Source organism: Furipterus horrens, unplaced genomic scaffold, assembly GCF_987537825.1.
Source record: "Furipterus horrens unplaced genomic scaffold, mFurHor1.1.pri manual_scaffold_4, whole genome shotgun sequence".
Lineage (NCBI taxonomy): Eukaryota > Metazoa > Chordata > Mammalia > Chiroptera > Furipteridae > Furipterus > Furipterus horrens.
The window spans coordinates 48,803,698-48,831,655 of NW_028327174.1; the positions used below are offsets into that span (position 1 = coordinate 48,803,698).

The window sequence follows — 27,958 nt, forward strand, 5'->3', positions numbered from 1 at the left end:
CCCATTTTGATGTCTTGAGCTGCCTAAATCATAGGCACTAATTGCAGAACCACATCCCCACACCCTCCTAATCCAAATCTCTGTTTATAAATAAGAAAGCAGAGTTCCTGGGAGAGAGAGGGACTTGCCCAAGGCCACATGACTGCTGAGTCCTGGGCTTCTCCACCCCCACACACTGTTCCCTGTGGGAGAACCACCCTGACACATGCCTGGGCCACCTGAAACTCTGGTTTACAGGGCAATTTTCTGGAAGGCAGAAGCTTAAATGACCTGCTACCATGGCCCTAGCAAAATGTCACCTTCCCTCTACCCCCTGCTGGCTGAGTCCTCGAGCACCGGGAAAGCTGGCACTCTCTGCCACCCAGCACCCTGGAAACAGCTCTGGCTGGCCACAACTCACACCTTGGCCTGAAGACTGAGGCCCAGAGCGCTTCCCAAAGGCCAAGAGCATGACAGACAGACGGAGTCAGGGAAGGCCCTAAGTGTCCAGGACCCTGGCCCGGGGTCCATGCTGATCAGTCTAAACACACATGAGCCACCAGAATCTCACCCTTCCCGTACAAAGAGGTGAGCCTGGGCTCAAAGCCCAGCCTCCTCCTTCTCCCAGGGGTCACAGCCGATGCTGCTGCCTCAGCCTTCCACCTGCCAGCAGCAGCAGCAGCCACCCCAGGCCCCAACAGGGCTGCTTGCCCCAGGAAGGCCCCAGGCACGGGAGCAAAGACGCTCTCTAAGCACAGCTGAGTCAGACTCAGAGCTCTCAAAGCACAGATTCTCAGAGGGATCTGGTGGCAGCATCGTCACTGCCACTGCGAGGGAAGGCAGCCTCCTGTCCCTCAGGTGCCTGGGGCGACTAGACAGGACTGAGTGGATACTCAGTTACTTTAAGCCCATGGCCCTGGCAGATGCATGAGAAACCCAGAACTCCATATACAGGGCTGGGTATAAGGATCCACTTCAGAAATGCGTGCACATTCTGGCCTGTATGTCCATGGAGGGGAGGGAGGGAGCAACAGCTGCCAGGTCGGAGACTTTGCCCCGGCCACCGGCCCCTGTATCTGATACTCTGGTGGTTTGTACCAGCGGGGATCTGAGAGCAACCCCCCACAACTCTGGGAGGCAGAGCTTTGCAGCCTGGTGTGCAGGGCCCTGGGGAATGAGGGGGCGCATGACTAGGGCTGTGCACCTGCCTTCCAACAAGGGAGCAGCCAAGGGCCTAAGTGCCGGGGGTGAGCAGTGAAACCTTACAGCCCAAGCAGCCACCACTCTGGACTTGCCCTGAGGCATCTTGTCCCACTGGTGGCCTTGTTGTGCATCCATCTACATGGCTGGGTGGTCTGCTCCCCGAGGGGCCAGGACTAGGGTCTGACTCATTCACAGAGCCTCTACCAGGCTTATAGTAAGTATTCCAAAATGAAGGGAGGGAGGCGGAAGGAGAAGAGGACTTTATATGCCTGGGTCTCTGAAATGTTGGGGTTTGGGCGTACGCAGAAAGGTCAAGGGTGAGCAAGGCCCATGGCACCAGCATGGCTGAAACACGTCAGCTCTTCTACCAATCCGCCCTGTTACTAACCAGTAATGGGACCTTAAGTAAATCTTTCTGTGCCTCAGTTTCTTTTAGTATAAATGAGTAAAATTACCTACCCATCATCGGGGTCAAAATAAGATAATAGAAGTGAAAGTGTGTTAGAAACGATGAAAATAATTCACATTGATCAGCATGGTAAGTACAGCAGTACCTCGGTACTAGTCGTTAACCCAGTCTGGACCTCATGATGAGTCCAAATCCGACAGTACCGAATGACAAAGCGTTTTCTCTTGTGGGGCAGTGCTGTGGCTCATACAAATTCTAGGATGTACAAGGAGTCCCGAGCAAGCACAGAGTCCTGAAACTTTTTTCTCGGCAAAACGTGACGAGTACAGAGTTTGACAAGTTCTGAGGCCGACAAGTACCGAGGTATGACTGTACTGGGAATAACTGCTGCAAGAATACTAGGAAGCCTGATCTTTGCAGCTTGGGAAGCAGAGTAGCCAGTGACCTAGGGCTGCTGGGAGAACAAAAGACAGGAGAGTGTGAAAGCAAATCAGCACATCCTTCCACTACCTGGAGCTCTAACTCCGCACTGGCTGACTGTGGTCAGACTGGAGGGTGCTACATCCCCAGCTCAGATGAGACTGTGGAGAGAAGGGAGGGCTGGCTCCCAGGGAGAGCAGCTGGAGCAGCTGCAGGGTTGAGCTGCCCAGCCTTCCCTACTCCTTCACCAGATTCCGCTCAGCCTGCTGAAGAGGTGCCCCTCCCTGGTGTGCACCTCGCTATTATATTGGAGTTCTGGTCTGGCCCCCAGCCTGTCTTGGGCCTGCACAGGGAAGCTAAGGATAAGGGGTAAGGGAGGGGTAGAGGTGTGTGTGTATTTGGAAGAAGGAATTGCCCCCTGTCACATTCTCCCCCATAGGACACATACATTGTCTCTCTGCTTTGCCTTCTTTTAGGTAAAATATTTTTTAAAGGCTTGATCTCACGCTTCCTTCTCTCAGCCATCCCATGAACTCCTCCTCCCATCCCTGCTCTCCTGAAGCTGGGAGCCCCCTACACACAGCCTGGGCTGCCAGGATGCCCCACCCGCCCCACCCGCCTCGCCCCTGGGCAGTCAGGAGACAGAAGGCTACACCCCTCAGAGCTAGAGTCACTGTGACCTTTCCCTCCTCTGCGTTGACACAGCCCAGTCACCAGGCCTCTGGCTTCAAGGCTGCGTCCTCCTGCCACCCCAGGCACTGTTCTCCTGGCAAGGCCTCACCCAACAGGTTCAAAGGTGTCCCGCCCAAGAGACTGAAGCAGCTGGGAAGCTGAAGGGCAGCCTTGGCTGAAGGGAGATTCAAAAGCTTCCCAAGTCCCATAGGGATGTAGGTGTGACGGAAAAGGAGAAACACTGGCCCCCACCAGGCGTGGCCTCCATCAAACAGGGCTGGTCTTCCCTTGAATCTGAATGGACGGATGGTGCAGGGCCATGGCAGGTGGTGACAGGCCGCAGTCTCACCGAAACCCTGGCAGACAATGGATCCGGAAGAGTAGAAAGCCCCTGGGAGTCCTGACTCACCAAGACTGAAGCTCAGCCTGGTCCTGATGGCTCAGCGCTGGAAGCTTCTGTGCCCAGTGGTCCTGCCTCTCCATCCCTGGCAAGGGAGCTGGCTTGGTTACTCCTGCTACTGGCTCCACCCCAGGTTCGCCCTGGGGAATGAGCCTGCCTGACCTCACCCCAGGTGATGCTGTCCCTCCGTCAGGCTGAGGACAAGGGACTGCCCACAGCTGTCACGCTGTGGAGGCAGAGTTGCAAGCTGACTGGTTTGTCACTAAGAACTGGACTAAGATCATCACGTCCATTTTACAGATGGAGAAATGGAGGCACAGAATTGTTCATTGGCTTGCTCAGATTCACTTGGAAACCTGAGGTTTAATCCCAGGGGTGTTGCCTGCTGCTCAGGGTTCTGATACTTTCTGGAAGAAGCTTGCTTGTGTCCATGAGCATGGGATGAGAGGTCTGGCGGTGTAGTGGTGAGGGCAGGAGGGGTGGCTCCAGCCTGAGCCCTGGCAGATGGACCTGCTGAGCAAGTGCAGGGCTGACTTCCTCTACGTGCCCGGGACCCTGCTGCTCAGTACCTACCCCGGGGTCATCCCCAAGGCCCAGAAGTCCCTCTTGGGGCCAGACAGTGACCCTCCCCTTGCCAGGCCCAGGACCATGGGGAACAGAGAGGAGGGAGGGGTCCTCTCAGTAACTGGTTCCCAATGGACATGCTGAAAAGAGAACTTCATGCTGACAGAGCCTGCTGGGACCACTCTCAACATTGATGAGAAATCCTGATTTCCTGCAAGCCTGTTAGGCTTCAGCAAGGGATGGACTGCCCACAGAAGCCGCTGCCTCCACATCCTCTCTCATACTGTCACCTCCCAGAGGCCTCAGTTCCGCATGAGCTCCTCGGGACAGGCCAGGATGTGCTCCAGGCTGAAGGACAGGAAGTGGAGCCCGAGGAGCCGTTGGGAGGAGGGAGAGATGGCTGGGCAGTCACAGTCCTCTCAGACCCCCGTCAGGAACTGAGGGCTTCCCTGGCCAGCCAATGACAGGGTGCCGGGCTCCAGCAGGTGCCGTGGCCAGGGCGGTTAGGTTTGGACCGTCATCAGCTGTTTGGGAGCCCCGCCTGGGTCCCAGAGACCGTGCTCAGGCGGTGGAGCTGCTCCGTCAGCTCTCTGGGTGCACTCCAGGGCACAGCGCCTCCTCCTCCGCTCCTGGCCTCTCGGCTGCACCCCCACAGGGCCAGGCTCAGAACACAGGCATCTCTGTTAATTCTCGGTAACAATAAGGCTCTTTAGGGACCACCGCTCCAGAACAAACAGCCGTGGCCACACCCAACTGTTTATCTCCTATGCTATGGAAAGAAAAGCAGGACGGTCCCTCCCCTCCTCACCCCTCCCCACGCCTGGCCCTACCCCTGCCACACACATGCCACACACATGCAGACAAACCCCAGGGGCGGGGAGATGGCTGGACAACAAAGCCGTAAGCACAGAATCTGGAAAGAAACCTGGTGTGGAGAGCTCTCTATTGAACACAGAGTCCTGGCGCCTGCCCTGCTCTGCCACCCACTCCAGGGTCTCTCTGTACCCCATTCCTTAGCTTGGGCCCCTGCTCATTCCACTCTGAGGTCCTCCTTGGCCGACAATCACAGGGGCCAGCTGCCTCCATGCTGCCCAATCCAGGGCCTCAAGTCCACTCCTCGGAGAGCCCTGCCCAGCTGTGGCCAGCCTGTGGGCCCCCTGGCCCGGGCGTGCCCTGGCTTTCCAGGCGGGAAGTGCCTGCTGCTCCAGCCCCAGCCCCTCCTCATGGCTCCAGCTCCCGGGAGAGGCGGGACAGTTCCCGCTGGTTGTCGATGACCTTCAGCTGCTGGACATAGGCCCAGGTGCTGGTGGGACTCCGGATGCTCAGGGACTGCTCTGAGCCTGATGGGACAGAAGGTGGGGTCAGGGAGGGTGCAGACACCAGTTGGAGAGCCCATCCCTTCCCCCTCCAAGGAGCAAACCAGCCTTCTTGCCCTCGGCCACCCACCCTACCACTTCCCGCTGCCAGTCCTGAAGGCTGCTGCCCCTGCCCCACTGATCTGGGGGCAGAAGAAAAGCAGGCCCCCAGGGTTGCACATAGCATAATACCCCTTTTACTAAGTTCAAAAACAACTAAAACTAAAGAACATTTTGTTGTCGTTTTATATATACATATATATATATACACACACATAATGAGGTATTTGAAATGTATATGTATGTGTATTTTAAAAAACAAGAAAACGAGTAACTCAAAATTGAGGATAGTAGTTACCACAGGTGGGCAGGCAAGGGGACAGGGAGGGGAACATACCGTAGAGGTATTATTGTCAATGTGCTCATGCTTTGACTGGGTCCAGAAATGTTCATTATATTAGCAGAATAAACACATACATAAAATAAAATAAAGGGCCAATGATGACAGTGTGCTACAAACTGGTGATTATGATGCATCCCATTTCATGGAATTAAGGGCCAATTTTTAAAATGCAGGTCTAGAGTCAGGGTCACAGTTCTCTCGCTGACAAGTGTGGCCTTCTGCAAGTTATTTCAACGCTCAAGACCGCTTGCGCATCTTTGAGTTGGGATAACATTCCACCTACTTCACAGAGGTGTCATGAAGTTATCAGCATGTATCACACAGGTATCATGTATGCAAGTGACTATACATGCCAGTCATGGCTAATTCATCAACACCCACCCTGCCCCCACTTACATGTGGAAATCCTTGCCGTCTGGCTGTCCTCATGGAGGTGGGAGACGCGGCTTCGGAGTGGTGAGAGAGGCACTGGGCAGGAGGAGAGGTGGGAGTTAGGGAGACAGAGCCACGCCTCAAAGGGGGTGCTGGCGGGGCTCCTACCCAGGAGGACCAGCCTTCTCACCATTGCCATGGCTTCGGCAGTGGTGCAGCATCCGCGCGGCTCTGGCCATCATTCTCTGCAGACAAATGAAGGATGTGAGACCCGGCCTGAGGCAGAACCCTTGCCTGGCCTATGGGGCAGCTGCAAACCCGAGCTCCCATTGAGCAGGGTGCTGCTAGAGACTAAGAAGCTATAAGAGGGGGGTCATGTCTGCTTTGCCCCAGCACAGGCAGAGGCCCAGCAGGGACCAGGAAGTGGGAAGAACTCTAACAGAGGTCAGGAAGGGCTGGGAGAGGAAGAGGCCCTTGTTGAACGGTGAGATAGTTGAGACTGCTACCCCAGCACCCCCAACAGAGCAGGCCCTCCAGTATACAATGGAGTTAGGCATACTATTTTAACATAAGCATTCACATTCATATTATTAATAACTTCAGATGCTCTCCCACCGCCTGCCCCCTTCCAAGGTCATAGTCATATCCCCCAACCCACTGCAGTAGCAGATGACAACTCTCCTTGAACTCACCATCTTCTCAAAGTTGATGAGATTTTCCACCAGGGTGTGGTTTCCCTCATGGATAAAGGTCATGTCTGCAAAGAAACAGGTGCTGTACAAAGGTCTCCAAATGCCTTCCCCTTTCAGCAGCCCAGGAAAGGCGATGGGCCAATAATGAGGAGCCCGGGCCTGTCCCACTCCCATCCTGCCCTCTTCCTCTGGCTCCCCTCAGTAATTTCCTTGTATCTCTTAGGCCTCACAGCACGAGCGATCTAATGTCATCCATGTCTGTCTGCACGTCCTAACTGCTTCTAGCCTGTGACTGCCCAGTTCACCTTTGTGCCCCCCATGGCGTCAGCACATTGGAATTACTCAGAGAGGGTTGGGTGGACATACAGACAGGCATGGGAATGAATAACAGGACAGAGGCTGGAAGGTAAGCTCTGGTCCTATTACCTTTGAGAAGAAGGGGCATGAAGGGGATGACAGGAGGAGAGAGCTTGGTGAGGGCTAGTCGATACACCCGGTGGTTCCATGAGGGGTCCTGGGAGAAAAGAAGCCAGTGAGGGAGGGAGGGTCCCCACTCCATATCCCACTATGTCCCACAACACAGCCAAGTGCCCCACCCTGCCAGGAAGGGCCACATGCCCATGCCCTTGGAGCTCAGCTTCTCTTCAGCCCCAGATCTCACCAAGGCAGGGTCTGCAGAAAGGCCATGTGCACATGTGGCTTCCTTGTATTCCAATTTGCCCCCAAGGAAACTCCATGACCATTAGTCATGAGGGTCCTGAGTTTCCATGGATCTCTGTGTGTGTGTGTGTGTGTGTGTGTGTCTGTCTATCTGTCTTTCTCTCTGTCTCTCTCCCTCTCTGTTTCTGTCTCTCTCTATCCACACCTTCCCCCTGGCAGGTAAGTTCCTCTGAAGCTCTTGAGCCCCAAGAGGTGAATTGTTTTTCCTCAAGAGCTCCCACAGCCATACTGACAATAAACCACCTCTGAGCCAGTTCTCTCTTGAACATTGTCAAAACCTTTCAATCCCCGCAACCATTGCTAGGAGTTGAAGTTCAACTCCTCAACTCTTTCCTCATCTTGCGGCCTAGTCTGGCCCACAGGCTGTTGGAGTGTCCTGAGGGCCCAGTGACAGGCCCTGGCACACTGTGGGTGCCGGGACCTGCCGCCTGAGGCCTGGGGCAGGTCGGCTGAAGGCCAGTGTCCCCCTGATGCTCCCCTGGCCCTTCAGATCCCAGGGCCAGACACCACGTGTGCCTGTCCTGGTCTTCGCTCAGGACCTCAGAGCCACAGCAAATGCACCCCCAACACCTGCACATACTGAAGGGTATAACACTATGTCCCGCCACCATGATGCGAAACACCAGCTCCCTGAACTCACAGGCCAGAGGGGACCAGGCCGTGGACGAGCAGAGGCCCAGCACTCACCAGCAGCCTCTCAAGGGCCGAGTACAGCTTCCGGACTTTGTGGGGCAGCCGCTGCAAAGGGGAGGTTGCTGGAGATGTCACTGCTCTGATGTAGGAGCCCTGTCCCCACCAGGACTCACAGGAGGGGCTTGCAGCCTGACCTCAGGACTGAGGTGGGGGGCACCTGGCCTCCCCCTCTGGGTCACACCTACCTCCCAGGTTTGGGCCAGGCGGCTGATGGCTGAGTTGCTGAGGCCAAACATGACCGCAAAGAAGGAATTAAGGTTCTTTTGTTCCTTGAGGCTGTTAGCAGAAAAACCAGAGACCCTCAGGGGAAACAGCTTCACCCACAGAGCCCCACGCCAAGACAACATCCAGCCCTGGGACCCACCCAGAACAAGGCAGGCCAGGCCAGTGCTGCCTTTACAGGCATGGAGCTGGATGTGGTAGGGAGGCAGAGGCTCCAGGGGACCACGGGATGGGGCAGGGGGACAGTTAAGAAAAAGTGGCCTAGAGGCTCTGCCACACATCCCATAGACCCCCACAGAAACTCACTGGGCTGCCAGTTTAATGAACTTCCTGAGGAGCTGGGCCCGCGGGCCGGGTACAGGGCAGAGACAGAGCTCCGTGGCCACCCAGTACTGCAGCTCATTGAAGCGGCGCATGAAGCGCTCCAGGTTGGCAGTGGTGACGTCCCGCAGATGCTGGGGGCCCAGCACGTAGTGGATCAGTTCCACCTGGGTAGGGGGTAGCATAAGAGATTAGCACACTCCAGGCAGGGTGCCCCACTACCTGCTGTCCTCCCCGCAGCTCTGCTCTCTGCACCTGGTGGATACTGTTGAAGAGGTTCCAGTCGTGGTCTGTCAGCTGGCCTGCCAGGTCTTTGGCGCTCACCAGGTCCAGCCCCTCAGCAGAGCCCACAGTGGGCCCCAGCTGCTCAGGGTGTGGGGTCTGCAGGTGGGAGAGTACTCAGAGTGGGGCCCGAGGGATCCAGAGGGAAGGTATCAGGTAGCAGGGAAGAGTTTGGGGTAAGCTCTGTGCCCATGATCAGAAGAGTGCGGGGGAGGGCAGGGGTACTGTAGGGAGTGAAGGGGCCTCTAAAGGATGGGGCTTCCCAAGAAGGCATCTTCCTGACAGATCCCCAATACTGAGACCCCTCCTTGTAGGGCTTCTATCCCCTGGGGAGCCCCTGATGGGGGCAGGTCTTCCTCTTTCTCCTTGAAAGCTCCTAACCAGCTCTTTGTCCCCATCCTCGGAATGCCCCATCCGCTGAGGCCCCCTCTTCCTATTCCCCCTTAAGGCCCAGCAGCAACCAGACCAAGCCCCCTCTCTTCTGTGACCCTCCCTCAGCACCCATCTTTACCACCCCCAAAACACAGATCCTCCCTGGGTCCTGGCACCCTGCCTGTCCCTACCAGCTCATGCACTTCCTGTGGGTTGACAACAAAGAGCCGCTCGTTGAGCCCCAGGGATGTGGCCACACCACGGGCATCTGGCTGCAGGCCAATGGCATCTGCAAAGAGAGCAGAGGCTGCACTGGGTCGGAACAGGGAGGCAGTGTAGTGGCCCTCTTCATGGGGCTGGGAGGTCCTTCTCCCAGTATCAAGATTAGAGTCCTGGGCCGGTGCTCTAAATGCACAGTTGCACATGCCCACACACCCACTCTGCCCAGGGTAGCACACCTGAGGAGAAGGAAAGGCGATGTATAGTGAGACAGGAAGACCTTGGGCAAGGCAGGAATCCCCCAGAGCCTTGGTTTCCTCCTTTGTCAAATGGAGACAATAAGACTTCCCCTGACTATGCACAGTCAAATGAAATAATTTACATAAATAATGGCTATAAGTATATGATACATGTAAACAGCCCTATGAAAACTGGGAAATGTCTTACAGAAGTCTTGGTGTTGATTTTCATTAGCTCATGTGGACTGGGCCTGTGTTTTCAGTCATGACTGACCCTCCAAAGTAAGGCACAGAAGGCCATCCATTTGTCCAGGAAAAAAAATATTAGCTCTTCTACTTTAAATGTATTTTTTCTCATATGTCTTACACCTCTATTTTGTGTACAACTTTATAATTACATAGCCTTAGTGTAGGAATTCATGTGTATGACTTATAAGTAAATATACATATAGCAAGGGGGGTTGTAATGAAATACTGGTTACTGATTAGAAGGGTCTCAATAAATGTTGGCTTTGAGCAACCGCAACTCTCCAGGTGGCCACCAGAGGGCAGTGCTTCCAGAGCACTTACCGGCACAGGTGACTTCATCCTCTCTCCCCAAGACCTGAAGGGAGAAGGTTTTGCTTTTCTGTCTCCACTCCTTGCCATTATTCTCTGGATGTCCCTAATTCTAGTCTACCCTGGGCTCCAGCTGTCAGACCTGAGTGGCATGCTTCACAGACAACAGGGGGGTTTCTTTTAATGTCCCAAGTTCTTCAAAGGCCGATCTTAAAAATCCATGCTGCCATGTTCTGAGCACGGCCTTTGTACCAGGTTCCATACTAAGTGCTCTACACACAGCATCTCATTTACTAGCCAAAGCAGATCTATGTGATAGGCCCAGTTAGAGGGCATGTTTGACAGACAAGGAATCGGGAGGCTCCGAGAGGTTAAACTTGCCCAGGATTACACATCTGGTAAGTGGTGGATCTCAGATTCCAACACAGGTCTGGGAGTCCAGTCTATGATCCTAAACAACAAGCTGCTTTGTCTTACCTGCCACAGCACCTGCAGCTCCTAACACATTGCGGCCCCCAGCCAATCCTCAAATATGTTTGCTGACTGACTGAATGAATGAAGACTACCTGAATTCAAAGGCTAGCTACACTCACTATGTGAGCTTGAGAAAATTGCTCAGTCCCTTTGAGCTCCAGCTTCCTTGTCTGAAAATAGGATAGAAGAACTTAGCTTATAATATTGTTATGGATTAAATGACTATGCAAGAGTGATAATAATACTAGTAGCAGCTAATACCTAAGGAGTGCAATGTGCCAGACACCATTCTAAACACGTCCACAGATGAGTTCACTCAGTCCTCACAATTCCTCTGTGAAGCAGGCACTCTCGTCGCGCCCATTTTGCAGATGATGAAACTAAGCATGGGGAGGTGAAGTACCCTGCCCAAGGACATACGGACAGGGAGCTAAGGGCTGGGATCAAAGGCGGACGGCAGGTTCCAGAGTTCATGCTGTTAAGCACCACACTAAAAGCACGTTGAAGAGACATCATCAACCTCCCATAAATGTTAGGCGTCATTAAGTTGATGAAGACGACAAAGATGATAATGATTTTAATTGGGGGATCTGGGCATGGCTCTGAGGAGGTTCCCTTCCTTGGGGCCACCCTACCCAGACACACAACTCACCGCCTGCAGAGTTGACCTTCACCAGCACCTGCCCCTTGGTCCAGCTGTCCTCCTGGGCCAACGCTGCCATCACCTCTCTCACTGAAGCCGTCACAGGCAGCTGCAAGGTCAGCACTGAGTGGTCTGGCCGGCAGATGTCATAGGGGACTGGAGAGGAAGACCGGGCTGAACTGTGTGAGGGGGTGCTGGGTTTCCCCACTCCGGGAGAGAGAGGGCAGCAAGCAGTGGGAGGGGTCCCCAGGAGGCAGGCAAGGGCGCTAAGGAGAGGCCTGGGTGGGCACATCACACAGAGCAGGTGGGAGACCCTGAGCCAAGGAGAGGGAGAGGCTCGAACTGATGCCCCAAGGAGGATAGGGTGCCATCCTTGGCCAGGCACACCGTGGTCAATGGTGACCACAGCAGGGTATGGGTCATGTCCTGGCTGGCTCAGATCACCAACCTTTGTCCCCAATTCGGATGGCACAGTTGCTGCTGGGGAGCGGTTCGTTCTGGTTGGGGAGCCAAACAGGCATGTTCCGGGCCTGAAAGGGAGAGAAAGTAAGGCCGGGAGGACACAGGGGAGTGTGCAAGGCCAGCGAGAGGCCTTGTCCCTGGGAACACGAGACCTGCACAGCAGATGCACTGCCAATGGGCTCTGCTTGCTGAGTCAGCCCAAGCCAGGTCCCACCCCGGGACCAAGGCTCCAGGAGAAGGGAGGGAGCAGGACTAGGAACGAGGTGTGTCCCTCCACGGCGTGCCACCCACCCCTCGGCCAAGCAAGCCCAGGGCTGTCCTAGGAGCACGCCTCAGCTGGTTTTCTCTTCCCCTCCTCCTCTGACTATCATTTACTCGTTGGCTATTTGCTGTTTGCTACACGCCAGGCTAAGGGCATGCTTATTCTAAGTATTTAAATATTCAGGATAATCCTTTGACAAAAATATTATCATTGTTATTATTCCCATTTTATAGATGAGACAAATTAGGCTGAGAGGTCAAGTCACATGCCCAAGGCAGCACGGCCGCTGAGTGGCCTGCGTGGAACCCCAACCTGCACCTCCCTCTCTCTGCTCTCTTAGCTACCAACACTCAGCTGGGTCAGCTGCCCTCTCAAACCCCACAGCCCTCCTCCCTGGTCCCCAACCCCAGTGGGCTGATGGAGCAGCCCCTGTTGGGCACAGGCCCCCTAACACAACCCTCTACCCACTCCAACTCTTTCCAATGCCTGCACTGACTCTCTTCCTCCTCCCAGCCCTGAATGGGGCAGATCAGGCTCAGACCTAGATCATGGTTCATCCCTCGATTTCCAAATCTCAGAGCCAAGTCCCTGGCAGCTTCACATGCCATCTGCATGTGAAAGACTTAAAACCAGACCACCAGTGCTGAACTCTCTTTCAAGCCCTGGGCTCAGGTATCTCCCGGATCCTTCCACACCTGTACTCCATCACCTCCTCTCATCCTGCCTCTCAGGCCACTCCTCCTGGCCATTCTGGGCTCAAGGATCTTGTCTCCCCCTCTTCCCCACAGCTTGCCGCCATGTCCTGGGACTCTTCTTTGAAATCGGTCTCCCTGCACCCCCCTCCCTAGCCCAGGCCAACCCTCCAGTTCCACCTGCCCACATCTCCTTGCACATTATCTACTCCCATGGCCCAGCCATTCTCCTGCACCCTGGGGCCTCCCTGCTGCCGCCTCCCATCTGCAGGACCACAGCCAGGTGAAGCTTCCTAACGCGGCTCAGGGCCCTCACTGACTGCTGGATAAGTGCTGCCTCCTTAGTTGACCTGTTCAAGACACAAACCCAATCTTGTCGATCTCTGGCACAGATACCTCGAATGACTCACACTGCTCTGAGGACAAGGACCAAACCCCTCAGCATGGCCCACAGGGCCCTGCCCACCTCCTTGGCCTCCTCTGCCCCCTCTGACCCTGCCTCCTCCAGAGCTCTCCCTCACACCTGCCTGCAATCCTCCCTCCACCCTCACACCTTGCAGCTCTCAGCTCCAGCAGTTGTTTCCCAGGGACACTCTCCCTGAACCTGACCCTGAGTCAGTCAATACCTTCCCTGCTTTCAGAGACCCCTGCCTTAGCCCTCAGACATCATGAGACTGTTCTGCAGCTCTGTCCCTTGCTTGACTGTAAGCCCCTTAAGGCCAGGGCCGGCTCTCCCAGCCCACGACTGCATCACAGGTTTCTAGCAGAGTGCCCAGCCCCTAAAGGCCCTTCCACACTGGTTCCTGAGTGCCAGTCACAGGCCAGGGAGTGGCTGAGCCCTGGGGAAACAGGTCAAGGTCCCTCAAGTGTGAAGCCAGCAGTCTAGGGGGATGCGACAGATACTAACACCCAAGAAGCAACTAGACAAATATGACAACTCCACACGGTGATAAAACTTTACAGAAATCATAGTAGACACCTTGGAGGACAGTGGCCAGCGGAGGGATGTTCTGACCAGAGATGGAAAGGGGCTTCCCAACATGTTGGCTGAGATCAGAACAATAAGAAGGATCCAAGTGGGCAAAGAGCCAGAGAAAGAAATGTCCAGGCCCTAAGGTGGGAACAAGCCTCACCCACAGAAGAAAAGGAGCCCATGAGCATCTCCGGCAGCGTAGAGGGGTGACGGGGTGAGATGGGAGAGGCAGCTGGGGATGGGGACACTGGGAAGCCCAGGTGAGGCCTTTGGATTTTATTCCCAATTCGGCACTCCCCACAATCAGCCCCAACCTACCTTTCCAGTCCTTTCTCCCACCATTCCTCAACCAAATCTCAGCTCCAGTCAGTATTCTGTCCCCCTTCATTCCCCCTGGGCCCCCAGCACAGCCACCAGGAGCTGCTGGGCCTCAAAGGCTGCCTTCAGGCACCACATCTCATCTCCCAGGCAAGAACTGCTAACTGTCTTTATGGGTGAGGATGGGGTAAAGGGGTGACCTCAGACCTCTGTGTCCCCATAAGACCTGGCCACAGCACCACATGAAGCCCATGCAATCACCAATCCCAGACCCGAGGGTGTGTCTGTGTGTGGGGAACCCTCCACGCAGAGCCCCTGAGGTGGGGGGTGAAGGAGGGACCGCACAGTCCCCGGAGGAACAAAAGGAAGAAGCTGGGGTTGACGCAGAGTAGACACCTGTATCTGAGGAGAGGCACTCCCGAAGCCATTTTCCAACCTGTGGAGCAAGGGAGAAGGGAGGTGAGACTGGAAGCCAGTGACCCCTGCGGGAAGGGCACCACAGGGTCAGGAGCAGGGAGGTGCCCGGGGCTCTGGATCCCATCCGCCCTCACCCGAGGCTCAGAGTTCCACAGACTTGGAGAACATCACCTAGAGAGGGGTAACCCTGGAGCTGGAACTGAGGCCCCAGATCCTGTGATTTTCCCAGGCCAGCAGGGGAGGGAAAACGAATTCAAGAAGGAAGTGGAACCAGATGTCAGATGGCTCAGGGCTAGTTCAGGTAAGCCGTCTCCAATGGGAATGTCTGGGAAGGGGAAGCTAAACTCTAGGATATTTACTGGGTGGGGCCAGCAGGAACTGGCGCTGCTGATGCTTGGTAAGAAACAGGTGCCAACCAGAGGAAGTGAGAACAGCAGGTGCATTTGGGATAGGCGAGCGCCACACAAATGACTGTGTGACGTGTGAGTGGCGGAGCGCGTGACGCCAAGGTGAACAGCAAGGGGACTGGTGGGAACAACTCACTGAAACAATCAGGACTAGACAAATGAGCAGCCGTAGGCAACCCTCGCACAGTGGGCATCGTGCGCAAGGCACCGCTCTGCGCTCTGCAGGGGCCACAACTCATTTTGTCCACGCCATGGGGGCAGGTGCTCACCCAGACCCTAAACAAGAGCCCGAAGCCCTGAGGGGCATGTGGGTAGTGTGCTCAGGGCAGCACAGCTCTAAGTGGTGCAGCCTGTATTTACAGCCACATGTTAGAGCCCAGAGTTGGGGCTCTCAGTTTAGGGGCGCTGCCTGTCGTGCATCACCTGTGGTGTCGCCGCCTCTCCAGCCACGGCTCCCGAAGCAGGTTGCTGAGCCGGGCATCACTGCTCACCAGGTCTGAGAGTTTCTGGGAGGAGCCAAGATTCACTGAGACCCTGTAGCTGCATCCGTCCTGGCAACCCTGTCCAGCCCCGCCTCCCTCCCAGGTACCTGGAGAAAGCTGCTGGCCACAGGGTCAGAGTGGAGCATGGGGCCATACAGGGCCACCCACTGGCTGACCAGCCGCAGGATCTGCTGTCTCTTGTTGCAGATGTAGGTGTTGCACTCCTGCTCACTGCCGCCCGCGGGCTCCACGTGAAAGGTGGGCACCAGTCAAGGAAACCACAACATCCCACTGAGCCAGTCACCACAACTCAGGCAAAGGAGGGGCAGGATGCTGACAAGCTGGGTCTGGCATGAGGCTGGTACTTTGGAGGTTTTGGCACAGCCATGCCTACTCCACACAGCATCCTAGTCACCCTGGGGCCAGAAGGATATTGGTGCAGGAGGGCAGCGCAGAACTGGGTGCTGGGCATGAAGACTTTGTGAGTCAGGAGGAAGTCACTGAGGAATGTCTCTGTAGGGCGGGCAGGAATGGGGAGATAGGTGGGAGGTGGGGTCAAGCACAGCTGGAGTGTCCATCCCCCAATCCCACATGGTCAAGGTACCACCAATGCCCAGCCCCCGTGACTGTACTCTGCACGTAAGCCAATAGCTCAGGAAGGAGGACTTCCTGCCGACTGGCCCCATGGACCAATCCAGCACCCATTGAGATCAGATGCAGGTGCCTGGCTGTCTCCCAGGCTGGGCTGACCACCTGATGAGTCAGAAAGCAGGCAGGTGTGTCCTGCCCTTACCTGTTGGGTCATGAGCACTGGAATCAGGCCTCATGGCCTCCAACAGCAGTTCAAGGATCTTCTCCGGGGTGCCAGACATCACCGTATACCTAGAAGAAATGGTCAATCCAAGCCCCTGTGCCTCCACTCCCCCAACCACGACCAGGGCAGACGTCAGCATCAGTCATATCACTCGTCCCCATCTGCCGGCCATGCCCCAACTGGGGGTGGAGGGGTGGTGGATGCAGGACGTACATCTTAGTCCCTGGGTGTCTCTCCACCCCCAGGAGGCCAGTGGGCAAGGGTATGACACAGAAGAAGAGAAAAGGAAGGAGAGAAGGTGGAGAGGGAGCTTGGTGGGTGTGTTACCGGTTCCTGCCTGGGGTTGGGGGGCAAGAAGAGCCAGCAGCCTGAGAGGTTCTCTCCAGCACCAACACCACTTTGCCATGTTCTTCCAGCCTCATAGTCTTTGCTTCCACATCCTGGAGAAAAAGAACAGTGTTCACCACACACCATGATCCCTTTCCCCATTTCTAAGACCTCTCCCTCCACTCCCCCATTCCAGACCCTGAGCCCCACAAAGACCCTCAGGCCTTCTCCCATCCTGTTCAACTCCTACAGCTTGGATCTGCTCCTCACTCCCATCCCTGCTCATACACAGCCTGAGCCCCTCCTCTGCTTTATCCCTCTGTGGTTCCAAACCTCCATTACACTGCCCCTCTTGCACCCTGTCCCCTGCCTCTGTAGCCCCACTACCCCATGGTCTCCCAGACAGAGCTGGAGTTCACAGGGCTCACTGAACCTCAGCAGCCTGCTGGGGAGCTGCTCACACACCCAGGGCTGGGCTCCCACCTCCGGCTATCGTCTCTGAGCTTCTCCATCTCCTCCCTCTCCCTCCCCATCTCAGGCTCTCTCTGGTCCTTCCTCTTGCCCCACACTGCTCCAGAAAACTGTCCTTGCCATGTCCCCTGCCCTCCCCACCCCCAGTAATGGCACCTTGATGATACGGTTGAAGTCCTGCTTGTCTACTCGGAGAAAATGACAGTTGTCTTCTCGCAGGATGATGGTAGCTGCCCGGGGTGCATCATTCACCAGAGCCAGCTGTCCAAAGTCATCTCCCTCGTGCAGTGTGGTCACCAGTCCCTGTAGCCAGGTCTTAGTCACAGCCCAACCGCCCGACCCCCAGCCCCCATGGAAGAGACGCATGCCAGGGAGAAGCACTGAGGCAGAAGACCTGGGAGATCAGCAGCCTTGGGACCACCAAAGGCACTGCCCATGAGGACACGGGCCAGGGAGCAGTTATAACCCAGGGCGCTGGGGGAGAAGGGAGGACTCACCTTGCCATGGGTCACCACATTGACAGATCCCTTCCAGATAATGTACCACGAGGTGCCCTTGTCCCCCTGGCTGAACACTGAGAGGAGCACAGATCAGACACGCCCCCTAGCACCCACCATTTCTTCTCTGTGGCCTCTACCCATGCCCAGGTCCCTGGTGCCCAGTTTCCCATCAACTGTCTGACTTACACACTGTCCCCGCCCTGCTGTGTGGTTCGAAGAGTAGGACGGCCGCTAACTCCCGCTTCACCTGTGGGGCAGGGAGGGGAGGGTCAGTGGGCAAGTCCAGGGGCAGAGGGCCCAGTTAGAGGTGAGGAGGTAAGGTCCAAAGACATGAGTGCTCGGGGGCAGAGACGGAGCCAGGTCAGTGGGCCTGGGATTTGGCAGGAGACAGTGCAAAGGGAGGCAGTGGGCTAAGAGAGGCAGAAGGATTTTCAGACAAGGATGCTGGGAGCAGGAATTAGATGGAAATTTCCAAGCCACAGGCAGAAGGGGAGGAAAGTATCTTCTGGCCCAGCAGCTGGCACTTCCTTGGGGTGGTCAGAAGGAGAGGAGGCTCCCAGGGAAAGGGCGAGGTGGGGCCTGCGGACTGACCGAGTTGGAGAGGTGGGCCACAGCCTTGATGTGCAACAGCTCCTCAAAGATGAGCTCCAGCTCCTCGTCTGTGCGCTGGCCGGGGCTGCAGGCAAGGCAAGGGAGGGCCGGAAGCAAAGGGCGAACTCTGGGTCCAAGGCCAGGGGTGGGGACCACTCACCCACCAAGGATAGGCCTGAGGCCAGCCAGTGCCTCCGCAAGGATTGTTATCACTAACGGGCCAGCCATTCCCAGGTGCACACCATATGCCAGACATGGGACTGAGTGCTTCACCTGTATCATTTCAGTCGCCCTCCCGATAGCCCCATGACGTGGGTACTTACTCTCCTTTGAGAGAAAAGGAAGCTGGCACAGAAAGGCCCAAGGCCACCCAACTAATAGCCAACAGAACTGGAATGTGAACCCAGACCTGAGGACTCCAAAGGCCACCCTCTCTCAGCCACTGTTGCCCCTCGGAAGGGGCAGGGACTTCAGGGGCCATGAGCCCCATATTCTCAGTTACAGAGGAAGAAATAGGTTCATGGGGAAAGGAGGACTCAGACCACATAGCAACTCTGTGGCAGAATGCAGATCAGAGCTCGGGCCTCTGCTCCAGCCAGGGTCCTGTTTCTCAGGGAGAAGTCAGGGATCCCCTTGGAGAAGAAACTGAGAAACCATGGGGTCTGGGAGCCACATGGGGCCGGGGGCCACGGGTACAGAGTACAGGATGCAGAGTGCCGACTCACGGCTTTCGAAGTGCCACTGTGAGCAGGGCATCGGGCCCCCGCTGGGACAGCAGGGCCATGGCCTCAACCAACTCCTCCTCCAGCTCGTGGGCCCCTGCAGGCTCCGGCTCCAGCCCCGGGAAACGGTAGAATTGGGTATCTCGGTCCTGGAAGGTCCAGTCGTGTTTCACTGGGAAGAGGCCCAGGCATGCGAGAGGAGAGGAGATTGAGGCTGTGTGGTGTGAGGCCCCACTGCAATGCCCACCGTTTTTTACCCGCAGACACCTGCTCCCCAGGACAGCCCAGCCCCGGGCTCAGGCTCACCATGGCAAAGGGCACCTTCATCGAGCAGGACCTGGCAGATTCCCACGGCCTGGCTCCGTGAATGGACCCCAAGCCCCAGGGCCAAGATCCCATCCACCAGCTCCCGACCTGAGCAGCATTGCCTGTAAGAGTTGAAGGGAACAGACAGGGACAAGGAAGGAGAGTCAAATGGCAGGACAGGAGAGGGGGAATTTCTCCATCCAAACGTCATCTTCCTAGGCTCAGCCGCAGTGCTGCTGGAAGCAGGGCCAGGCCCAGATGCCTGGAATGGAATGAAAGGAGGAGAGAACAGAGCAGGTGGGCAAAGAGGTGAGCAAAGCCTCCACTCACCGATAGAGCCTAAGGTGGTACTTGCGGTCTCGGATGAGGTTCGGGTAGGTGGCCAGGAGGTGTCGATGCAGCTGCTTCCCAGCTCTGAGCACCCGCTCCATGGACGCCTGGGGAGGGGGAGGGGCAGAACATCTGGCTCAGGCCCTGATCTCCTGGCCATGCTGCCCTGTCCCAGCGCTACCCTCAGGCTTGTACCTGCTCCAGGCTCACACTGAAATCCAGGGACTCCTCGCTGTTGGTGAGTGGCGTCTGAGGGCAATGGGAAGAGTCTGCATGTCAGGGCCAGGCCTTCAAGTCCAGCTCCTGGACCCCAGCCCTCTCCCATCTCCCCACCCCTTGCCCAGTCCTCAACTCCAAACGCACCCATCTAGCTACTAATTCAATAAATACAGCAGTCTCCCCCTTATCTGTGGTTTTGCTTTCCGAGGTTTCAGTCACCCACACTCAACTGTGGTCTAGATGGAAAATTCCAGAAATAAACAATTCATAAGTTTTAAATTGTGCACCATTCTAAGGAACGAGATAAAATCTCCCCGGGACGTGAATCAGCCCTTTGTCCAGCACATCCACACTGTAGACGCTCCCCTCCGGTTAGTCACTTAGTGTTGGTCAGGGTCATCAGACCCACTGTTGAGGTATCCCAGGGCTTGTAGTCAAGTGACCCTTGTTCTACCTAATAATGACCCCAACGCGCAGAGTAGTGATGGCAGAGATTTGGAAGTGGTTCCTTTCAGTAAAGAGGTATGTGTGTATAGGACTCAGTACCATCCCTGATTTCAGGCACCCCTGAGCTAAGAGCGACAATTGTAAAATACTCACTGAGAGCCCCATGTGCCCAGCATCACCTCTTCCCCACACTGCTCCTCTGCCCCCAGCACTTCTTCCCCACAAATGAGCACCCCAAGATTCCAGTTCTGCTTACTCAGGGCCCAGGTGTGCCCAGGCTCCCAGGTATACCACACCTGGAAGAGTACAGGGACCTGAGAGGTCAAGAAGTGAGTGGCTTGCGAGGCCTGGAGCACTTGCTCCTGGGAGAGGGTTCCAAGGCCTGATCCTAGAGCCAGGGTCTGTCCCCCACCACAGGACCATGAGCAAACCCCCTGCCCTGTGTGGGCCTTGGTGCAGCCTGTTAGGTGACACAAACCTTGGAGCCACACTCCTGGATTCAAATCCCTGCTCCTCCATTTACCAGCAGTGTAACTCTGAATATGACTTAACCTCTCCCTGTCTCAGTCTCCTTGTCTATAAAATCTATACAACATTCCTAATACCCACTTAGGCTTTTAGAAGGATTACGTGAGTTAATATATACACTGAGTGTTCAATGTACATATAGTTGTATGTACATGTTAGCTATTATCACTCATGTGTGAAGCAAAGGGCGGCTGCCTGCTCAAAAGCCCTTTTCTTCCCTGAGATGCTCCTGCTAGTCCATAACCCTGTAAGAGTGATGAGGGCTTGGAAGCACACGGTACTGGCTGCGGAAGACCAGATATATGTAGAAACATTGGTTAATAAGGTTCCCTGCCTTTGCGTTAATCATGCCACCCAGCCTATGTGTCCTGGGATGTCAGTCATGAGAATCTCTTTCCACCCTTTTTTTTTTTCTGCCACCAGAGAACTGAAATTTGTGGACATCTCTGGACAGAATACGTTACCCTGTAAAAGCCCTCCCAAAGGCAGAGCACTTCACCAAGCATGATCACCTCTGTGATTCCTTCGGATCCTATATTAAATAGCATCAGATGGGAACTAGGCAAGGCAGGTATTACTTGTCTTCTTTGATTTATGAAGAAACAAAACTCTTGAGGTGAAGGACTAGGTAACTCAGTCAAACATACTTGAGACAGCCAGACAGCCATGGATAAACTCCAGCTCCTACCAGAAGTGCTCACATTCTTGGTCTCACTCCACCCACCACACCTGCCCCCTTCTCCTCACCAGCACTCTCTTGCTTTCCCATCTGCACTCAGGTCCCTGAAAATGCCTGGCTGGGGAGCTGGGTCCAACCAGGCCTGGGGCCAGAACCCCCTTCCCTGGCTCTGGCATCTTCCACCCTGTGCCAGGCAGACACCCGAGGTCTGGCATGTGTAGGCGCCTGGTCCAGCGCTGGACGGAAGTCACTAGGTGTCCCAGGGGTATCCCTGCCTGGGTCATGGGGCCCAGCCTGGTGCCAGACACAGAGCCCTGGAGACTTAGCAACAGGAAATGAGGAGGAGGAGGAGGAGGAGGAGGAGGAGCCAGGGAAGGAGGAGGAGCAGGAATGCTACCCAGCCAGCCCCTAGAGTTGGAACAAACAGTGCTGAGTGCTAATGACTTGTTGTTGTTCATGTCAAAATGCCCAGGTGGCTCCAGTCCCTGCCCCAACTCCCTTTGGTGCCCACGACCCAGGCTCCAGCACACACTCCCTTCCTGGTTTTATTCTGACCCTGAGGGCACATCAGGAGGGGAGGTGCCAGGTCATGTGGCCAGGCTGGTCACCACTCAGATCCCAGACCCACAGGCCTTGCTTAAGCCATTACCTGCCCTGCCCCAGGGGATGGGCATGAGGGTCAGAGGCTGGGGGCTCTGACCTGCACAGCTGAGTAGGGGACCTGAAGGCAGCCCTTTCATTTTGCCAAGGAAAGCAGGTACCCAGAGAGATGAAGTAACTTACACACGGCTTAGAAATGAAAGATCCTACTCAATAACTGCTACCAAGGCTGACCCTGAAAGTAGGTGTTTCTCCCCTTTCACATGGGAGAGAAGAAGGCTCAGAGGTTACATAACCTGCCGAGAGCAGGTCCCGTGAGTGCCAGGATTCACACAGTGCCTATCTAATCCCAAAGCCCACATCCTTAGCCACTATGCCCTGCTATCGCCATGGCAGCTACCCCACGTTCTTCCCACTGTGCCATGGAAGTTGAGATAGTAGAAGTATTCCACCCTCAGGGATGTTCCATGGGCAAGTGAGCTTGGAGAACACTGGGTAAGACAAAGTTCAACTGGGCCCCTACCATGTCGGGGTGGGGGTCCTATTCAGGGGCAGTGGTCAAGTGTGGGCTCTGGAGCTAGAGGCCTGGCTGTAAATCCTGCTTCTCCCAGCACCAGCTGATTGTGTGACCTTGGGCTGCTTATGAACCTCACTGTGCTTCAGTTTCCTCACCTGTACAATGGGGTTGGTGATAAAAGCACCTATCCCATAGTTATTATGAGGATCCAATGAGTTAGTAATAGAAAGCACCTGGAGCAGAGTCTGGCTTTTAGTAACTACTTAGTAAGTGTTAAGTAACTTGATTAATCTTCATTTCATGATGGGCACCTATGACCTGGACACTGTGAGACATGTACCTCAGCTGACCCTGTCCCTGACCTGATGACCTTGAGCATCAGCTTAGGGGTTCTCCATGGGAAAGAAGTGGCAGGTATGGGTCAGGGTGAAGGTCCTCACCCACCGCGTCCTCTCCTGCCTTCATAGGAACGACTCAGGGTGGAAGAGGAGTCACTAGCTAGCTCCCGCAGCACCAGCGCCGTGGGCTGACCCCCCCCCCCCACCTCCCTGTTGCTGAGTGTCAGAGCCAGACAGTCACATAGGGACCTGTCTGACCAGTTCCATTAGGCCATGGCTAGGGTCTCAGGCCAGGGCTGTGCATGGTGGGACAGGGAAAGGATGCATGCAGTGGGGCGATGCTTTAGGTTGTCAGTGTTACCATCTGCAGCAAGAAAAAGTACACCATGAGCTTGGACTCTGCAGCCAAGTTACCCAGGACTAAAGTCCAGCTTTGTCCCTTACAGCTGTGTAACTCTGGACCTGTCACTTAGCCTCTCTGTGCCTCTGTTTTCTCATCTCTAAAATGAGATGATGACATTAGCACCTGTCTCACACGGCTGTTGTGAGAGTACTTGATACAATAAATGTCTTATGTCCTAGATGGCTGGGACATAACGCTGGATAACTATCAGCTACAATCATTATTTGGACAGGGTGGATGAAAGCATATTTTCTGAGTTAAAGCACAGTAATACCACCCCCAAAACAATCACTGAAAGAGAAGCATCCCCTGGTTTCTCTGAGCTCATGGGACCCACCAGAGGTCATCCAGATCTTGCCCCTGCCTCTAAACAGATTGATCCCTCCACTGGTTCCCAGACACCAGACAACCTCCTCTCCCCTTCATGTTTGCCAAAGGAGATGTTCTTCTATTCCATTCCAGTGTCACCTTTGTCAGAGTTGGTAAGTCCTTTCTGTATCTAACCTCAGGCCCTCCTGCTGTAACCTGCTTTTATTTTCTCTTGTCCTGGTCTAGGAGGAACAGAAAGTGCTCTCTTTAGGCCTCAGGAAGTTGATGGGTTCCCCCTTGGTGTTCTCCAAGGTTAGGCATGGGCTGCATAACTCCCAGCAATGTCCTCCTGGGACCGTGGGCTCTACCCCCCTCACAATGTCCACCTCTTACCCTGCGTGTGCACGCTCCCTGCCTGGCATGGTCCCTCATGTAAGCTCTTCATGGGTCAAAGGCATCATCCAGAGATGAGAAGCACAGCTTTACAGATACACAGAGTCTCAAACTCAGACACAATGGGCTGTAACTACCCCACCCCCATTCCCCAGAGCTGGTCATCAGTAGAGGGTGTGGCCCCTGTCCCAGCCCATAATATCTAAGTTCCCTCTAATCACCAATCCCCACTTGCCCCCCTACCTGGCAGGGAAGAGGCCTTGTTTCTGTGCCTTTGACCCCATTTGTACTCCAGCAACCCTCACCCCCACCCTTCCGGCCTTCCCAAGCACACCAAGGGTTGGAAGAGTCAGGAGACAGCCTGGCGGCCCTCCTCTACCCCCTCCCAGACTTTGGGTCCCCGGGGATCCTCAGTGACCTCATTGTCCTAGCACCTGACCTTTCCTCCACTCCCTACCTTGCCTCTACAAGCTGGGAAGGGGACAGGAAATGCACAAATAATTATAGCCTGAGAGGGAAAGAGGGAGGGAGTGTTCCAGTCCATTGGCTCCAAGCAGCAGCTACTGCCAGTGACCCTGACCTGGAAGGGGCGGGGGGGGGGGGGGGGGGTAGCGCCTAGAAGTGACCAGCTCCTGTGCCCTCTCCAGAGCCCCATCATGAGCAGGACCCAGGCCCAAGAGGCCCCTTAGCAGGAAGATATCAGGAGGGAGGGTTTGGGGGACTGCCTCCTAGATTCTCCTCTCAGTTCTAATTGCCAGGATGACCCGTCATATTGGAGGGCCTCTGTTTCCTCAGCTTAGCCTCCTGCTTGGGTAACTATAAATGGTGGCTGAGAGAGGCAGGAGGAAGGAGGCAGAAGGTAGTGGTCATTCTACCCAGGGGGACTTGCCCACAGCAGATAAGCTCTCCCAAGTCTGTCACCTGTTCCTGCTTTCCCTCCATTTCACCACCCCTTTACCCAAGTGCCCTCCCAGTGCCCCCACACACACAGGTGGGTACACAAGATACATACTAAATCTCAGGTGAAGTCACTCTATTAAGTCTGGGTGGCTGGGGAGAACTGCTCTGCTGATTGGAATCCTGCAACCATTATCCTGCCCCCACCCCCACCCCCATGACCCCCTTCTGCTCTCTTTCCTTCACCCTTGCAGCTCCAGAGCTGCTCTTCACTGGCAAGGGGAGCTCCGGTCATCTCAGATCCTCTAAATTTCTCCGAATCCTTCCCTGAGCCCTGCAAAGCCAGACACCAAGAAGTGTTCACATGACCAGCTCACCCCAAAATCAAAAAGCAGAATTGGTGCAGTTCAGTCACTCACTGAGAGAGAATGTTGCCACGGTGATATGTGGACAATAGTAACCAAGCTTCCCTCACCCCGGACCTGGTCCCCAGTATTTCACACGTGTCTCCTACACCCACCTACAGAACACACAAGCACCTAACCCAAGGCACACAGAGGTGAGGGATAAATGACAAGTCCCTGCTTCTTCCCCTCATGCCTAAATGGGGGCACTTAGGCCTCCCACACACAGACACACTTGATGCAGCTGTGTGAGCGGCCCACGCAGACCGCGGCTAAGCTAAGCAGCCTGACCCACTGTCCATCTGGCAGCGCTCCCTACACCCCCAAAGCGAGCTGGGCCACCGCCACTATGCCTCTGCTCCCAATCCAGGCCGCCCCCCTCCCACTCCAGCCCTGGTCCCTGGCCTAGGCAGGCCACAGGCACTCACCCAGCGAAGCCCCTGGATGCGGCTGGGACGCTGGTGCTCAAGAAGCAGCTGGTAGGAGCAGCTTCTGGGCCGGTGCATCCTCCTCAGCACCATGTTGAGCAGTGTCCCCTCAGGCACCACGTCCGGGAGGCCTCCCACCGGTGCTGCTCGCAGAGCTGGGCTGTCCTCCACAGCCAGGCCCACCTGCCAACGGATCTCACCTGGCCAGCCCACCTGTGAGGAGAGGAAGACGGCAGACAGCCATGGGACTGTGGCAGCTGGACCAGCGTGCAACTCCCCCAGGCAGCACCACTTCCTTAGAATCCTCCGGACTGATCAGGCGGAGGTGCTGCAACCCTGCCAGGAGCTGGGGGAGGGACAGGAAGACCTTCACTGGGGCCTGCCGGTCTGGCGCACTTAGGGGTCTCCCGCTGGCGGGATATCGGGCCCTCCTTCCCGGTCTTCTTTGAACTTCTACCCCACCCCGCTGCCCTAGTCCCTGCAGGAATCGCCACCACCTCCTAGTTTGAGGCTATAGACTCACTGGATCCCCCAGAAATGCAGCTTCAGCTCAAAGCCTTCTTTTCCCCTCCTCCCTCACCCCTGACCAACCCTCAACCCTCTCTCTCCCACCCAAACTCCCCATCGCGTCAGCTTCCTCTCCTCCTTGCCCCTGGCCCCTCCTTACCCACCTTCATGTTCCTTCTCAAGCTTGCCCAGCCGTGCAGGCTCTAGCAAAAAGGCTGGGGAGACCCCCAGGCTCTAGCAAAAAAGGCTCTGGCCAGCTCCGATAGGAGGATCCTGGAGGGGGTGCGGGCTCTAAATCCCAGGCGCAGTGACCAGGGCCAATTCCTAGCTGGACCGCCTGCCAGAGCAGCCAGAGGCAAGGCTGGGAGGAGAGGCTCCTCTTGGGTGGGTAGAGGGCTGCGGGCGTGGGGGGGAACCCCCCCCCCAACGACAGGAGCCCCGAACCTCCGCCTCCGTCCCAGTCGAAAGAGCCAGCTGGCACAGGGCACTGAAGCGAGGCTGCAGCTGGCACTGGTCCGGGCGGGAGCTGTCACACCCCCTGCGCTGCCCGCCCCCTTCCCCTCCCGGACGGGCTTAGGGGGTGGGGAGGAGGCTCTGCGGCCTTACAGTCTGGGAGGGCGTAGGACGGGGCGGACACGGGCTGGAGTGGAGACCGGACTCTGGGGTATGCAGAGTGGGCAGGAGCCTGAGCCCCAAGAAACCCAGGCGGCAGAAGCGAGCCAGGGTGTGTGTGCCGAGGCCGCTAGGCCCAGGTGACCGGGTAGGGGCGGTGAGTGGCTGCACCGGCCGCCACGTGGCCTGGAAGAGAAATGCAAACAAGGAAACCGGGGAAAGGGGAGGGGGGTGAGTCATTGTGGCCCCACCCGGGAGGGAAATCCGGGCTGGGGCCGCTTCCCGCGCTTCCCGGCCGCCCAGGCGTCCAACCTCCTGTTTCGGTTCAGGGTCTGGAGCAGCCCAGGAGAGGGATTGGGCTGCTTTCCGGTGGGGAATACCGCTGCCCAGCCTCCCACCGCTGCGCTCCCATAATCACACCACATGCCCCCACTCCCCGCCCTGCATGCACACACCGGGCGCGGTTGGGAAAGTTGAGGCTGGAGAGGAAGGAATGCGCTCTGGAATGGATAAAGCTGTGGCTGAGCGTCAAGAAAAGAGGGGGTTTTAGAGGGCCACGCCCCCCACCGCGCTCCTAGGCGGCGACGGCTGAGTCCTGAGCAGGCTCTGCACCAAGGCGTGTCCCTTCCTTGGGCCTCAGTTTCCACCACTGTCCTCTTCGCCCCACTCCTGCTTCCATCAACTGCCTGTCCCTTCCCCGGGTGACAGAGGCTCCGAGACAGCGATTCCCGCAGCGCCAGGTAATTGCTCAGCAAGTTGAGGGTTTTAGAAAGAGGCGCCTGCCCCGCCCGGGGCTTTCTAGGACTCGCTCCCGTTTGGCCCCACCTCTGCGCGTTCCCTTTGCTGCTGAGCCCGCCTGAACCCGGGGAAAACACGTCTCTAACAGTCCTTCCCCTGGCTCCGGGGCGCCGAGCCGGGCCTTCCACCGAGGACTGCTTCCTTAGGGCTGCGGTGGGGCTGCTAGTTGTGTGATTAGAATCCCAATTTTAACGTGTATTAGAAAATCTTCCCAGGAGCTGATCAAACGCAAGTCCTGTCCCCCAATTCAGATTTAGTCCTATTAGTATGAAATGGGAACTCTGTATTTTGAATAAACATCCTAGCTGCTCTGCTGTGTGCATACTTTGAGAAACCATAGTGGGGTTTTAAGTGCCCCTCCAGGGAAGGAGGGGGGCCTGTGGATGAATCTGGCCCCAAGCCCACCTATCCAAGTCCTGGAAATCTGGAAGAAGGAAGAACAGCTTGGATAGTATGGGCAGGAAGGGATAACAGGCTAGGGACCCAGGTGTGCTTGGAGAAGAGTGTTTAGGGGGACTCAGGTGTGGAGGTGTGGAGTGACTTGAAGTTTCAGGTTGCTGTGGCCAGTGACCTGGTCTAGAAATTCTTGCAGG

The 27,958-nt window shown here is 56.0% G+C and overlaps 1 protein-coding gene across 2 annotated transcripts in view; it reads right to left on the reverse strand.

Moving 5' to 3' along the window:
* The window catches only part of LOC150011653 (rap guanine nucleotide exchange factor 3), a 48,928-nt gene extending 22,256 nt beyond the window's left edge, over positions 1 to 26,672 (reverse strand). The window contains exons 1-27 of one of the 2 annotated variants that reach the window (XM_090273057.1): positions 26,562 to 26,672; positions 25,449 to 25,661; positions 19,482 to 19,535; positions 19,287 to 19,393; positions 18,957 to 19,078; positions 18,654 to 18,822; positions 17,929 to 18,013; positions 17,524 to 17,584; positions 17,335 to 17,411; positions 16,994 to 17,140; positions 16,367 to 16,479; positions 16,019 to 16,107; positions 15,660 to 15,738; positions 15,333 to 15,483; positions 15,167 to 15,249; positions 14,316 to 14,355; positions 11,661 to 11,742; positions 11,222 to 11,368; positions 9,271 to 9,368; positions 8,681 to 8,806; positions 8,411 to 8,592; positions 8,068 to 8,158; positions 7,877 to 7,927; positions 6,896 to 6,983; positions 6,470 to 6,534; positions 5,968 to 6,022; positions 5,802 to 5,873 (exon numbers count right to left, since the gene is read on the reverse strand). In XM_090273057.1, coding sequence (XP_090129183.1) covers positions 5,802 to 5,873; positions 5,968 to 6,022; positions 6,470 to 6,534; positions 6,896 to 6,983; positions 7,877 to 7,927; positions 8,068 to 8,158; positions 8,411 to 8,592; positions 8,681 to 8,806; positions 9,271 to 9,368; positions 11,222 to 11,368; positions 11,661 to 11,742; positions 14,316 to 14,355; positions 15,167 to 15,249; positions 15,333 to 15,483; positions 15,660 to 15,738; positions 16,019 to 16,107; positions 16,367 to 16,479; positions 16,994 to 17,140; positions 17,335 to 17,411; positions 17,524 to 17,584; positions 17,929 to 18,013; positions 18,654 to 18,822; positions 18,957 to 19,078; positions 19,287 to 19,393; positions 19,482 to 19,535; positions 25,449 to 25,541 — 2,527 coding nt within the window. In that variant the 5' untranslated portion in view covers positions 25,542 to 25,661; positions 26,562 to 26,672. Of the gene's footprint in view, positions 1 to 3,405; positions 4,988 to 5,801; positions 5,874 to 5,967; positions 6,023 to 6,469; positions 6,535 to 6,895; positions 6,984 to 7,876; positions 7,928 to 8,067; positions 8,159 to 8,410; positions 8,593 to 8,680; positions 8,807 to 9,270; positions 9,369 to 11,221; positions 11,369 to 11,660; positions 11,743 to 14,315; positions 14,356 to 15,166; positions 15,250 to 15,332; positions 15,484 to 15,659; positions 15,739 to 16,018; positions 16,108 to 16,366; positions 16,480 to 16,993; positions 17,141 to 17,334; positions 17,412 to 17,523; positions 17,585 to 17,928; positions 18,014 to 18,653; positions 18,823 to 18,956; positions 19,079 to 19,286; positions 19,394 to 19,481; positions 19,536 to 25,448; positions 25,662 to 26,561 lie in introns of those variants that run through there. The other variant, XM_090273058.1, reaches the window with a different exon arrangement.
* Between the last annotated feature and the right edge of the window lie 1,286 nt (positions 26,673 to 27,958).